Source organism: Diorhabda carinulata, chromosome X, assembly GCF_026250575.1.
Source record: "Diorhabda carinulata isolate Delta chromosome X, icDioCari1.1, whole genome shotgun sequence".
Classification (NCBI taxonomy): Eukaryota; Metazoa; Arthropoda; class Insecta; order Coleoptera; family Chrysomelidae; genus Diorhabda; species Diorhabda carinulata.
Window position 1 is genome coordinate 14,342,962 of NC_079472.1, and position 16,293 is coordinate 14,359,254.

Below are 16,293 nucleotides of genomic sequence, written 5' to 3' on the forward strand. Positions count from 1 at the left end.
TGAAAACTCTTTTCTCTATCATATGAAAGAGGTTTTTTCTCAGCAGATTGTAAACTTGCTCGGATTCAACCCATACCATAAAAAAAGAACCCCAGCCATTGGCAAGATTATGGAGAATGTTGTTAACCAGTTAATCTTTAATCTACTAACACCAGTGACCATCAAAACGTAGATCTCGTCACCAACGTGTAGATTGAAAGTATGGGGAATTCAAAACAATCGCACTGGATATATCGAAGGTTTTTTACAGGGTTTGGCATATTAATCTTCTAAATAAATTAAGATCGTACGGTTTATCGTCCACATTCATCGACTGGCTTAGAAGCTTTCTGAAAGACCGATCTATCTTATCGATAGACACACCTCAGAATCAGATATCAATAATGGGGTTCCCCAGGGATGTACCTCATCATTATCATTAATAACGAATTTGAAAACATTCGGGTTGGGGTGGAAACAATCTAATTGATTTTAATGTAGCACGGAACTAGATGTTTTCACAGCGGCTCAGGATTTGGTCCTATCTTGACATAAAATATCACCATATCCACAAATTCGCTTGTTGAAAAATGATCGGAATAAAATTAATGAAGGTCTCATTTGGATTGCTTTAAAAATAGGTTAGTCTAATGAACTGTTTAGTATAATGAAAAACATCTTTTTTTATTTCGGCAGTAACGTCACTTTATGAACACACCGTATAAATTGTTGTACTCACCCGACGGTAACATCAAAAATATTACTGCCGACTGAAGATGAGACAGCCATGTCACCGAAACCTTTTCTGGCTACGATAACCGAAGTAATGAGATCGGGAATGGAGGTACCTGCCGCCAAAAATGTTAATCCCATTACCTCCGGGGGTATTAGTACGGTATCGCCTACCATATTGGCCCACCAAACCATAAGATAAGAATAAGCTGCTATCCATACAATGCTTCCGAGAAATGTTACGGGGAAAAATTTTTTACCTACAGTAACAAGTATAAAAACTATAACCAATCATACTAAATGTTTCTGCAAGAATATTCTCGCAATTATCACCTACAAAGATTACAGGGTGTTCCGCATAAGAATCACCACAGAGCAGAAACCTTTAGGGGAATCCAAAGTATGACGATTGCATTCCCGAGGAGTAGGGTCTGAAAATTCGAAAAATATAATTCCTTCGCAGCCCTTTAGTTTAAACATACCAAATTTGGTATACTAAACTAAACGGTAGGAAGAATTCTGATGCGTTAATTAGGGGTGAACTAACCTTAAAATTTCTATAATTTCTATAAGGAATTAGAACAATTTTGAAAACCAAATAATCCATGGTATAAAATAAAACTGTTGTGAGACAATTTTAATGAAATTTTAATAATAGGTCACCCCTTATTAAGCCCCCAGAATATTTCGATCGTCTTCTACTTATTATTGCTTAATGCCCTTAAGAGGGTTGCAAAGGAATGAATTCTGGTCCCTATCATTCATCAAAAATGCATAGAGTTTAATCGCTTCTAATCGTCATATTTTAGACGCAGATTATTACGCGGGACTTCCTGTATACGTGACTAATTTATGATCTAATGAATGATATTTACCCCTTGGCGACCTCGTATCTGGCAGGGTGAGCCATAATGGGAAGACGATTGGAGCTAAGAGCACATATGTAATTCTTTTTCGAAACCCCGAAGGCCAGCTGATGTCCATAGCTTCGGGAGGATCTTCTTCGACACCATCGACCTGTAGACATACGACTGCTTGTGAAGTTAACGACTTGCGTGCGCGCACCGACGACATGCGCCGCTAAAAAGTAAATTAAAAAAAAATGTAACATCATATTTAATAAAAAGAAAATCAACGATGAAACGAATACAAAAAAAGTTATAGAAACAGATATACATAAATAGGTGCTTACACACGATGTGCCAATTGTCGAAAGTGTTTAAGACAATAATATACAACGAAAATAACGAAAGGAAAATTGATTTTTTTCTGTATTGTAGGAACTTTTGAAAATTTCCTCGCCCACTGTTATAAAATGTATTGAGTCTATATTAAGGCAACAAAAATAAGCGAAAAGAACTTTTTACGCCGAAGATTTTCTAGCTCTATGAATAACTTTTACTCTAGGCTTTAAATTACAAATAAAACTATGAAGCAAAAAATTCATCTTTGTATTTAATTTTACTGAAATTACATTCGCTTGTTATATTAAGTACAACTCTGTACTATTTTTAAAGGTGGTTTTACGAATTGACATTTTCGCTCTTTGATGACCGGCATTTTATGATGTGCACCAGTAATTGTGGCTCTCACTGAAAAGAGATTTTCTTCCATTAAAAGATTTATCACATAGTGAGCGGACGTGCTAAAAAGCATGTCTTCCATTATTCTTAAATATGAAAAACAAAAAAATTATGTTATAAATTTAAAATTTCGATCTGAACTTCTTTTACTACTATTAGTTTGTTTTTTCTTGTTTATTTTTTTATTTAACTTGAGTGAATATTTAGAGAAACTATGGGATTCTTTTATTCTACATTTTCTCAAGGATTAGATGGATTAAATCGTTGAATGCACTCACTCATCATTTTCCTCATCTTCGATCACTGAAACCAAGCTCTAATTACGAACTTCAAAGAAATTAAAATGTTAAACGACATGAAAAACCTGAGAGTAATTATAATTATTAAGATAATAAAAGTTGAAAGTATTAAAAACGAAGTAGGCTGTTAAAAATATTATAAAACAGATAATTTCGAGGGATCCAGCATGCGATAAAAACGAAGACGTAAGAATGTTTACCAACACAATAATTTTAGTTCTTGTACAAAAGCCCAAAGATAAAATAATTCAACATCTTACCATAAAATACGAAACTACGAACAAGATGCAAATAGATAATGCTTGATAAAATACACAAGCAAAAATGCGGAAGAAAGTATTTGATACGAATAATTAATAAAGTAGATAAAAACTCATTTCAAAATTCGAACCAATTGAAAACACGTAAAATTGTAAAACATGCAAAAAAAATAACAATCGATTCCGTAAACGATTTCAAAGAGAAAACTACAAGAAACAACAACCAGATACAAACGAGTTATAAAATATACAGTATGGAGCAATTATTTTGGTTTTACTGTGAACGTTTTCTTTAAAACGAGTGCGTGATCTGTAAAAGCGTTTCTTCAATTATTTATACTGTCTTTTGTTAGGGGAGCAACGGGGTACGGTAGTTAGAAAGGGATTTGATTCCGCCGTAAGCGACCGATGATATTACCATCCATCACTATTACTTATTAAATTATAAAACGTAAACAAACGAGTAAAATGTATCTGCCTGTAAGGGCGTTCGGCTTAAACAGGGTACCAGACGTGAACGGAGCTCTTTTTGTACCACATTCGTTTTTTTTTCTGGAAAACGAAATTTCAAAGCAGAAACCATAAAGGAAAATGCCACACTTCATATCTCATAGCATATTTTGAAATCTCATTTGAGATAGATACTTCAAGATATTGATGAAGATGAAAATATATGTTTTTATATCGGAAACCTTTGGAGCAGAACAACAGAGGAGTACTTAATCAATAGAAGCTGGCAGTAGATGCGGTAATCGGAAATGGAATTGGCAACAAAAAAGCTTTAGTCCAATATCATACAATTTCAGTAGTTCAAGAAACAGTTAACAAATATAGAAGTGTCTTTAATAAAAAACAAAAGTTCGAATGCATACATGGTAACAGACATCTAGTCAGAAATATCAGAAGAAGAAGATGGAGTTGCTATTTAAGTTTTGAGACAAATAAAAACAAGTATTTATAATTGGATATGGTTTCATTGTTTTTCATAATACTGTGTGCTAAATAAGGACTGTACGGCGGATGAACCATCAATTCGATGTTTTGATTGATCAATAACGTTTTTTTTTTGAACGAATCGTCTTCTGAGATAGGTATTCTTGATTTTTTCGAACACTTCTGGCCAACAAATGCAGTCGAATCTTTGCTTCGAAGTGCTTTGTGCGTAAACAACTTTTGTTTGGTTTTGACTTGTCGATTGTTGTTCAATTTTGCACCGATCGACACGAGCTTTTTTTGATCGATTATGCGGGATCAAATCAGCCAAATTGAATAATAGAAAATTGAATGTATGCGACAGGAATTAATGCCTTAATCTCACGGTATGTCACAAGACGATCTTGCAATATCAGTTTATCCTTTAACGAAGTGCAACCAGGATCGAATTCGGAAAACCAGTTAATAATAAGACAATGAAATGACTGTAATATCTGTGCTATGCGTCAACTGTGATCAGAAAAACACTCAATATTAACACACCACAGCTGAAATATACAATACAAACTAAGTTTAGTGGAATATTATTTCTACGATTGCTGTTACAGCTTATTTAAATACAAAAGCATCAAAGCATCGACTCTATTCATCAAATTAAAGCGAATTACCTTATTTTTGAGCCGACCCGGTGATCAAATGCCAGTTTTAGAATATAAAAATAGCAATATTAGTTAAAAACAACAATATGAATAATTATTTGTATAATCTACATCGTTTTGAAAGGTGAATATGTTTTTAAATGAATGTGTGAACAAAAAATTCAAATTCAAACAATACACACTAAATTTACATTTGACTGATATGAAAAATAATTTGAAATAAATTTAGTTTATCAGGAAATATATAAATGTTAAAGACTAAAAAAATTGTAGAAAGATTATTTTCAATTATTTGAAAAAAATGCTTTTTAAGAGGTCAATAATCGGCGATTCCTAATTACTAGGTTTGTTTTCAACTGCCTCACTCGTAACCTCAATACCCCACGAAGTTGGACGACCTGACGATCTTCAAGCGTGAAATTTCCACTATTAAAACAATTAAACCAAAGCCGTTCGCTCTATATCTTTCTTTTCAATCTCATTAATTTCCGTGCTCCCACGGCTGCTTTAGACCACAAATACACAAAAAATATACTACAAAAATGTAGATATACCTAGTAAGGAAATTATTGAAGCCTAACATTTAATCCGAAGTTTATCAAATGTCAGTTTTTAATTTGCGTAAAATTCGTCATTATGCTGTCAATAACTAAGTAATTAACTTATATTTTGTGGGTAAAAGGCTTAAAATGCCATGTCTTTGGAAGAGGACTCGTCCTAATATTAATGACCCCCCTTTGCCAAGACCCTGGATCAGCCCTTGCCCATCTCTTGTGAAAAGGATATACAAACCATTAGAAGTTTTATATACTGACATATAAAAAAATTAATCGTTCAGTTGATTGGGGCAAGGGTCAAATTTTGACTACAAGAAGAGTCAATATAAGCTAGAAATGCATTCTCCAGTACAGTTGTTTGCACATTTTCTGATGGTAGCTTCGTGTTGGGGATCGAAATCAATTTTGCAGATAGTGAGCTAAGCTAGAATCCCATGCTTGGTACCCAACTCATGAATGACTTCTGCTTCCTGTCTGATAATTTCTCCATCAGAGCAATAACTATTTATTCGTTAATTTTCTTTTGGTTATCATAATCACAGGGGAGGCGATATTGGGTCCGGTTTCCCAGGTGATTTTCGTCTTTAATATAGATTCTAGCTCTACTTTCGTAGACAGTTCACTAAGCAGAACATTGAATATACGAGGATGTATTGATATCTAGTTAGCCTAGACCTGTTCCATGCATAAAGAGTTACGCAATAAATTAAAAGAAAGAAGATGTTCATCGAAATTGTGAGAATCGAAAAATTGGAGTATCGAGCCATATTCAAGTGCATATTTACGAAGATATGCTTAATACCCTTGGTGATCAATGTCCTTCGTATGACCGATCGGGAAGGCGGCCAGTTCTGTGTCAGGCCCCGAAAATATCGATGCAGTTCATGACATGATTTTATCAGACCGTCGAATTGAGCTAAAACGAATCTGATCTGAAGCACTGAATATTTCATACGAAAGCGTTCATTATATAGTTCACGTTGATTTGGACATGAGAAAAATTGCTACAAAATGTATCCCCAAATGTTCGAATGTTGACCAAAAGCGTGCAAGAGTAGAAGCATCGCGTTTGATCTGTGCTCGATGTAAAAACGATCTAGAGACTTCTTAAGCCGAATTGTTACTATGGAGATGAAATGTACCCAAGTCTCCTTGGGTACATTTCTACGGTCCAGAAATAAAGCAACAATCGATGGAATGGCGGTCTTCAAGACCTAAGAAGTTTCGTGTCCAAAAATCTGCTGGAAAAGTTCTTGCTTCAGTTTTTTTTATTATTCGATATTACTGACCACTCTACATGAAAAAATTAAAGAGTAAAGACGCAGAAAGCTATCCAAAGGTGTTTTATTTTTGCAGGACAACGCATCTGTACACAAATCTCATGTTGCCATGCAAAAAATTCGTGATTTAGGGTTTGAGTTACTAGAACACCCCTCTTTTTCACCAGATTTGGTTCCGTCTGACTATCATCTTTTTCCTCAACTGAAAAAAAGTTTAAAAGGTCGTAAATTTTCTTCCAACGAAGAGGCAATAAAAGCTGTGGAGGTCTGGTTTGCAGAGCAAGAAGAAACATTTTTTTGAAAGGTCTAGAGACGTTGCAGGTTCGCTGTAATAAATGTATTCAATTAAGAGAAGGATATGTTGAGTTATAAAAAATATTTTGACATTGAAATTTTGTTTGGTTCTATAGTGGGCTAAGAATTTTTCAATAAATCCGTACAGCCTAACATCGCCTCGAATATAATTCTTTAGAACATTTCCTAGTCTTGTTAGATTCCAGTCAAGTAGAATTCACGTTTTGGTTGGCCCTTTCAACATATCCTTGTGATTGGATGTGGCGTGGTTTACCATGTACGATTTTTAATTCTCACCTTAGACTTCTTTGACTACTTTGTTAGCAAATTCGTTTTTCAAAATACTAGACGCTCCGAATGTGGTGAAAATGTTTAGTAAATGATACTCCACCTCTTCTGATCGCTTACTTTGTAAAGAAAGTTGCTGCACGAGTTTTGTTAGATAATCGGTTTTACAACTAGGCTTTTTTTGGTAATCTTTTTTTTCTTTTCTTTTCTTTTTTCTTAATTCTTTCATTATTATGACTTTACCACTTTTATAATTAATGAGAAATATTGATCTTTTGTAGACAATTGATTGTTTTTTCCTTTACTTGCAATAAGTACAGGGATTATTCCATGAAAACGTTTTTTCATTTCATCTACCATCATCAGACACCGATACACGCCGTATTTCGCTAGCATTGGTGTTTAATTCATCAAATTGTCTAGACAATTTTGTTGTTGTTGTTGACTGTAACATATACACAGGCAAAGCATATGCTGTACATCAAGCTCTAGTCTAATCATAGATCGACATATTCTCGTGGACTGTCTAGAACTCCAAGTAGACAGAAAAACGAAAAAAGTCTCTAGTGTAATGTATAAAAATCCAATATTTCTAGAGCAAATACGATACTTAAAAGACATATCAGTTATTTGTATGCCAAGGACTGAAAGTACTACTTTTTTGGACGAGTAACAGATGAGTTCAACAAAGTAGAATTTCAGTCGAGGCGTACACAACATTTTTTAGACGACACATAAGAATGTAACAAGAATTCTATTATATTTTATCTGGTTAAAGTTTTTGATTTTTTTGCAGTGTACCCTTTGTTTTGTTTCATCAGGAAATTGATGAGTTTATATATTTTTTTTATTGCGAGAGTACTTTTAATTATCGAAAATGTAAACCATAAAGTAGAACTTTTCCAGATTTTATATTTGTCTGAAGAATAAGCGAGCGCTACATTTTCCGTTGGGTTTTTCGCCTTTTTCTGATCACAACACTTCATAAAGAGTGTTTTCGTATCTTGCACGAGATTTATCCAGCAACGAATTAAGAATGGCCGCATTTCTCTTCATCGCTGATGTTTTCTTTTCCATCATCATTCATTAATTTAGACAAAACTTCGGATAAAACAAATAATTTCAGAAAATTAAAAATTTAAGGTTATGCAAAATCATCGAAGTGAAACTGTCAACTGTCAACATTAAAGTGGCTAGAGTCACTCCAGAGTGTCCCGAAAGTGTTTTGCAGTACGGAACTGTCACTTTCACTACATGGAATAATCAAAACGCACCTTTCGGTATGTAAATGAATACAGAACGAACAACTTTCAGATGGCGTCATCTAAAAAATTATATAATAATGCGTAGTAAATATTTAAAATGAACCAAATTAGTGGTTTTAATAAGTATCGTGAGGTAAAGTGCTAATAATGATTTTGAAATTTGGTAAATGGGACTAGATGTTTCTAAACAATGTTTCCCAATAACATTTTCTATATTTGCAACATAAAAGGTAGTTCCGTTCATAGAAAAATAGGCTTTGTTGATAATTTCATTAATTAGTCCTTTTTAGAGCAAGCGTAAACCTCAAAAAACTTATACAGGTACACATTGTATATAGCACCAAATAAATTAGAATTGATACAAAAAAAATCACGATGCTTTGTAGACGAACTTGGTTAATGTAGAACCGTGGTTTGCATTTCTGGACACGATTTTTAACCCCGTTTTAAATGTTTTATTACATTATAAAGAAACTAAACTTGAAATACCGTCTACGTTTCCGTCTTTTCAGTTTCTTTAATGCCAATTTTTAACAATATATGCTACATTTCAAATCGATTATAATGCTTCCGATATTTTTGTAGAAGCGACATAAATAAAAAAAGAACAAAGAACACATTTCGCATTCATAGGATTATAGCACAGGGGTGTACAAAAACCAATCAACAAATCCAACTCCTAACACAAAACACCAAAACTTACAATTTATTTAAGTGTCCAAGGATATTGCTATTTTTAATAAACAATTCAACGCAGTAAAATGTTTTTTTTTAAATATTTAATCATAAGACAACTGTCATTTATAAAGTACTACAGTCAGTTACTTTATATATAGTAAAAACATTCAATTTAAGCATCAATTATTATTAGATTGTGTTGTGGACTATACGAAATTTTTTGATATTTAATGATGTTGTAGGTACTAAAAAAATAAGGATTGTGAAGAAATCAGTCATATTTTCTTTTTATTTTTGCCCCAAAAAAAGGATATATGCTGTAAAAAACACATCCAATTATACTAAAACAGATAGACGTGGAAATGGCGATGTAGGGGGACTTACTATCAATGTTATTTATTTTAGGTAGCACTCGAATGATCAATAAAAGATCCTTTTCGTAAACAATCGCTAATCAGGAATTAATCAAAAATAAACTACGAAAAACCAAATATATTATAAGCACAAAAAGGGAAATGAAAGGAACTACGAGAAAAATAGGATTAGGCACTATAGTAAATGAACAAAATCAACGGATCAGAAAAAGCGAATGGCCCCATACAATTTGTTAAAAAATTATATTGCAGCTTTAATGGACACATCAAATTTGTTCTGACAGTTGTGTTATAATTTCTTAATAGTAGAACCAACCGGTGTAATTTGGGAAACGGCAGTTGATCAATTCGAACTTTGAAGTTTGAACAATCACACATTAATACGAGTTTTTTTAATTAAAATTATTTATTAATATTTCCTTTAAACTTTCTTATATTTTTATTGTAGTTGTACTAAACCACAATTGAAATAATTAATTTTTCTTATGAAAAGCCCAGTAATCTACTAATTTTAGAAAAATATCACTATTCAATCTTCAGTCATGAGGAATTTCTAAAATAGAATCATTACAATGTCCACGATCGAATCTTTTAATTTCTTAAAAAATTATGAAAATAACAATTTATTTCAATTCTGGCGCTAAATTTCCAAGTCATTTTAATAAAGAAAAATGAAGTACCTATGTAAAATATTTAACAAAATTAACCCTCAGCTTTCTTGAGGAAGATAATATTTCTGATCGGCAGAATGTGTTATTTTCAAAATGACTCAGAGAATCATAAAAATAAGCATTTATAGATTCGACGAATCCAAATGTATGAAACAATAAAACCTCCGGGCAACTAAGAGCGACTGTCGGTTATATTTCAAGAAAAAATAATTTTAAGTGCATAGCTTTGAAAATATAGAATTGAAAAAACAATTTTTTTCAAATTTTACCCAAATAACTGGTACTATATATACGATAATCCAATTCATCAACAAATTCTGACCATTTTTCACCTTACAAGTTTTATTTTTTCTCTTAAAATACGATGTGGAAAAGAACGGGTACAAAAGAAAGTCCGGCACTGCTTAAACGATTTTAATAAACTAGATGTTGTTTGGAAGGGTTTTTGTCAATCAATATACAAACTATATAAATTCTAAGCAACTCAATTAGTAAACGTGGATGCTAGAGGGCGAATTTTATAATAATGTATAATACAATCCGTTTTAGAGATATTGCGCACGGCTATTCTCAGTTGCCCACCCGGTACATTGTAATGTTGTGTATCCAAGTATAGACTTCGCCAAAAAACTGCATATTTTCAAATAAACTATAGAAGAAATAATATATTTTCATCGAAACGAATGTATTTTCTTTCCATGAATGAATAAAACAGAAACAAGTTTATTTTGGTCACAAATGAATTTTTTAACAATTAAAGTAGATACTTTTGTATAAATTTAAAATGATTAATGTGATTGTTCAAATCTTCTCGAAGGTAGATAATAGGAAAAAAAAAATAAAATAACGAACAACTTACCGCATCCAAGTTAATATCAGTCAAAGCGTTAGCTACTCCGTTTGGTATGTCTGTTAAGCCTGATGATGGAGCAAGCATAGTTTCTTGCTTTGTTGCTAAATTAATATGATTGGCAGCAGAGGTCGTTGTTGCGCCATTTTGGGGTTTGGTGGCATCTAACAGCACTTTGAGGGAGGCGATGGCATGAAGCTGGGTGGCTTTTTCGTCCACTTTACCTGGAAAAAATAATTTAAAATATATAATTAAGTCATAATTAGATGGCTTCTAATTTGGGCAACCGTTAAAGGACAGAATTCAAGTAGATGTTCATAATAGCATTATACAAAATTGGTATATTGACTAAAATTAAACGAAAGCGAAAGAATTTTTCTTGAATTGGATCCATCAAGTATACTAATAGATAATATTCTTATTAATCTTATATCGATGACATCTCTGAAACCATGATTGTGTGTGGTATAAACTTTGGGTGCCTCATCTGCGTAAACGACTGTCTCCCACATTTAAGCTAACGTCTACTATTCAATTTGATATATTTCCTTAACGTGTCCTTTATGAATATGGATTTGAGTCATCTTATTTAGACTTATTTAATCACCGCGCGTTGATCGACACCATCCGATTTGATACTAGATGTAAGTTTCTCGAATTTTGACTTCTATAAGTGCACGTTTTAAGAGATTCAGTATCAATATTTTAGTAACGAGCATTTCAGAAGAATATTTTCATCTTTTCAATGTAACTTATTTGAATGATAGACTAGATTTTCACAAATATTCTGTCGATAAAAAGGCACTTTTTGTTTTTTTCGATAAAATTTATGATTTACGAGATATTAAGATCGTTGTACAAAAGACAATAGTGGTAAAGTGTATAAGGGTAAAAACAGTGGAATCCTTAATATCAAGAACTAACAGAAAATGTAAAAGTCAATTTTAACTTCGTGGTTCAGACTAAACACACATTTATTGATTTTCATTTTATTATCGTCAATTTGACAACCGACATATGACAATGCTTCTGGACCTAATTGTGGTTTTCCCGGATCCAAATAGTAAAGAATAAAAGAATATTAGTATTTAGTTTCAACAAGATGGGGCACTTGCATATTATGATCTTAGTGTTTGAAGGTTTCTGGATAACCAGGTTGAGCTGATGTCGGCTCATTCTTTTGATGGAATATTTCATGTTCACATAAACCGGTGAAAAAATTTAGAAGACTCAATAGTGTCAATTAGATATGAAATGACTTGTACAACTCCGTAGATGATTGAAATCTATATCATATAGTGAACATTGTACGTTTTTTTATCATCACCCTATATAAACAATACTATTGTTTTTTAAAGGTTAATATAATTTAGAGACAGGTCTTTCAAATATTTTAATCATAAGAATTTCAATTTTTTTTCTGGACTGACGGTTTTTTTTTAAATATTTTTAGGATTTATACGAACTACCTGCATACTGACCGTCGTGCATTGGATCAATGGTGTGTATCATAAGTTGTAACAGCCCATGACGAAATTTCGCACCTGTCTGATGGTGGCTGATCGAAGGTTGTAATTGGGGTGTTTCGGAAGCTGTGCGAGAAGTTACACTACCACCTGGCTGCGTCCCGACGCTCGTTTCACTCGAAGTCGCAACTGTACCATGCTTAAAAGAAAGAAAGAAATTTAGAATAAGAAAAATATGTTTAAGAACGCTGGTGGGACAAAAAAATTCGTACAAACTGCTTATTTTAATTCAAATATTTACACTTTACTCTGTAAATTATAATTTTAAATGTTGTATTAAATTACGAAATACTGAATCTGGCGGTTGTTGTAGTTTGCTCAAACTTTTTTTTGTAGTGCGGGTCCGGATTAAGATTTATAAGGCCTGGGGCTAAAATAATGTCGTGGCCCTCTTAAGGAATTCGGAAACCCGAAAAAATTAAAAATAAAATAATATCAATACGTTAGATTTGTGTCAATACGTTAAAAAATACATAATGTTTTCTAAATGATAGGGCCTTCTTGGACCTGGGGCACGGGGCTATAACCCCCCCAAGTTCCTAGCTCAATCCGGCTCTGTTGTCGTCTACAGTTGCTTCTCAACTTTCAGAATATACTTTTCGTTCCAAATTTCACCAAAAACGTTTATTTGGCCTCAGTTGAGGCACATTGCTAGACTTCTCAAGACACGGAATACTCAACTTTACAAAGCTCGTCGTTTGCTTAAAGGCAGTGGCCAAAACACAAACTTTTCTTCTGGATGCTTGTTCATTATGAACTGCATTAATCTGGATCGAACACACTTTTTCATATATATATTTTAGCTTTTGTAAAATTCATGCTGAAGAACGACCACCAGAAGATATCACTTTTAAATTTACTTCCAAGACTTTCTGTCAAAAATAAGTCTTATTCTTGTCACCGAGATTTCTTAGTTTTGATTTTTGTTCTATTTGCTGCTTCTTGGAATATTTGACTACCGATTTTATTCTTTTTGAGCTACATCATGTTCCTTTAGAGAGTTTTTCGTAAGCCAACTTACCGCGAGTCGCGTTAACCAAAGCTTCTCTATTTTTTGGCATTTTTTTGCTTCTCTGCCTGATCCTGACTTTCTTTCAATTGCAATACTGGTCTCAACACGCCGACAAAATCGTTGGTTTGTCTATTCTTATGAATTAAATGATTTCTTTATTTTCTAAAAGTGTTGAATTTTTTGTCCCCACACCCTTAATAGAATGCTTATGCAAGAATGGGATGAAGTATGGGATTGATAATATTTGAGGTGATAAGGATGATAGTTATGAAACTAGACGTAAAATTAAATGAAGTATAGTTCAATAGCTTTCATATAAAATCTACTTCGGTGTAATTTTTCGATTTGAATAGATTTTGAGACCCCTATTCATTTCACATACATACATCCTCAATTAGAATAGTAGACAAAAAAATCTTGTTGTGACATATATATGAGCAGCAGCTTCCCTTTTCAAAAATCAGTGGAAATAACGTCTCCGACAACTCACAAATTTTCAGAAAAAAATTATAAATAGGAATAAAATGGATGATATTCGACAGTTAACTGGTTTATAGGAATGTAAAAATTCATTAAATATCTGTTCGTTGTTTTGTATAAAAATAAAAAGAAACTCTCCCTGAACTTCCACTAAAATTAAGATTATTTTCATGTTCTGCATATATTGTAGCATATTTCGTCATTTGAGCGCATATTTTCACAAATATACAAAGTAACAATCTGACTGCCTACACTACCAGTCAAAAATATTTGCCCACCCCATAGTTTGCGTAATACTACAAGTAAAAACAAAGCGCTCAATGTTGATAGTCATATTATAAACTACAGGGTGTTCCGGGTCCTAATGCGAACAATTCTAGAGCGAGTAGAAGACGCGAAAATGATGCTGTAACATAACACGATGTTCGACAGTATGCAGATCAATTAGATTTTGTTTTAATACATATTTTACAATTTATGTTAATTTTCTTCAGAATATCTTTTTATCGCGAACGGTTATCTTGGAATTTAAAAATCTACATATCTCCTAAACCATAAATTTTATCGAGTTAAACAAAGAGTTCCTTTTTGTTAGAAAATAGATTGAAAAAAACATTTTTGCTTTGTTTGGATTATACAGATTGTCCCTGTAAAAGTTACGGATAGTTAATCATTAGCATGAGCCATAAGTTCTTATTTGGCAGCTTTGAAAGCCTATAACTCAGGTACGAGTGGTCGTAAGAGACATTTTTTTATGTCACAGCAATATTTTCATCTACTCACTATAATATAATTTTTTGCATAAGTCTCGGAACACTCTGTATATATTTATGATATAAAATTGTTCTATAATTATATCTCAGACGCCTTATTTTTTAAAATATACACCCTATATATTTAAATTTTTTATGAAAGTAAAATGAGATGTTTTGAATCTTTCCCCCTTTCGTATTTAGTTAATAAATAAAATAATTTATTGTATTTTTTTGTCACACCCAATTTGTAATGAATTTATCTGTGTTTAATAATTAAATTCATCTAGTGTGGATTCGATTAATTTACATAAACTGAATATTTGTACTAACCCCCACGAATTTGATTAATTTTTGTTGTTAAAACTTAAAAAATGTTTAAAATAGTATAAATATATTTATCTAGATGTAAAATATCGATTAACAAAAATCGTTACATGCAATGGCAATAAAACACGAACGCAGAAGAATTTACGTGAATTGTTTAATGGTAAATATGCAGAACATTTTATTTCACAGTCTACAATTAGGAGAACGGCGAAGAAATTTAGTGGGACTCGACACGTAAAGACTTCAAGTATGAATTTATTATAAAAATAGTCAGAAAACAAGTCGATAAAACTTAAAAACAATAAACATAAATATTATTTTTTTATTTGAAATAGTGTAAACACATCTTCTAATTAATGATGATAAGTTGTTTTGGATATCTTTATATGTTTCCATAGTCTGAGAATAGAAGAATCCTTGAGTTTGTTTGTTACGCTTCCACGCGAAAACTACTTTACTGATCATCATAAGACTTTTTATGAAAAAAAAAGAGATATAAAACATTTTTAAGTAAAAAATTTCAAAATCTAGCTTCTTCAACGCCATTTAGCATTCCAGTAATGAAGTTCCAGTCTGCACTGTATTACCAACAGTCACGCCAATATCCAATCCAATTGACTGTAGTTTCATTCATTTGAAATTTTTATTTATTGTCATTATTTTCTGTCATTATATATGCAGATAGAACTATTTGAATTTTTGAGGTTTAGGTGTCATTAAATGCTATTCATTATTTCGGATCTTAGTCTTTGGTTTTAATTCTTACTCTTTAAAAATCCCTCGGAAGCAAAAGCCCCGTGTAGCAAAAATTTCACGAAATGAAGAATCCTCGGTTCACGCAGAGCTGAAAAGACAACAGCAACCAGAGCGATAAAGTGCTTTGAGAGCAGTTGAAACTCCTCTTCGGGTACTTCTTCAGAAAGACAAGCTACGCTGCAGGCATCTAGAAGAGCGATAGAAATAATCGCAGATTAGAAGAATTCATAATGCAGAAATGCAGACCAAGCCCGTATGGAATGGTCGGTATTTAATGGTACTAGGTTTCAATATGATCCTTCAATTTAATATCATAATCATCCTTTGATTGTTAATTGGCTCAATGAATAAAAAATGTCACTATTGCGATGCTTTCAAATGGAAATATGAAACTGTTGGAAAGTGTTGTTCCAGTGGAAAAGTTGAAGTAAAATTATATCTCTTGCTTTCAATCATATTGATTCATTTCTATTGTAATAATCTCTTATTTAATGGCTAGATCTAGTACTTTTTTTTCCTTTGTATAATAAATAACTTTTTTCTGCGACTGAACAAACGATGATTGAATATCAGATCTACCGTGGCTAAGGAAACTTCCTTCCAAGTCCTTGAGGGTCTTCTTCGTTTCCTTCTATTCTGCGGTAGATACATCAATGGTTTCTTCGGCCACCTGTTCAGCTCCATCCTCGTCACGTGTCCGTACCAGATCGGTTATCTCTGAAGTCGTTCATACTC

At 32.6% G+C, this 16,293-nt stretch overlaps 1 protein-coding gene across 10 annotated transcripts in view; it reads right to left on the reverse strand.

Moving 5' to 3' along the window:
- LOC130901641 (sodium/potassium/calcium exchanger Nckx30C) overlaps positions 1-16,293 on the reverse strand; it is a 58,820-nt gene that overhangs the window by 19,896 nt on the left and 22,631 nt on the right. For 2 of the 10 annotated variants that reach the window (XM_057813162.1, XM_057813160.1), the window contains 4 exons: positions 12,184-12,367; positions 10,712-10,926; positions 1,587-1,728; positions 719-971 (listed from right to left, as the gene is read on the reverse strand). In XM_057813162.1, the coding sequence (XP_057669145.1) occupies positions 719-971; positions 1,587-1,728; positions 10,712-10,926; positions 12,184-12,367 (794 nt within the window). Of the gene's footprint in view, positions 1-718; positions 993-1,586; positions 1,792-10,711; positions 10,927-12,168; positions 12,368-16,293 lie in introns of all 10 variants that reach the window. The other 8 variants (XM_057813158.1, XM_057813155.1, XM_057813156.1 and 5 more) reach the window with 5 other exon arrangements.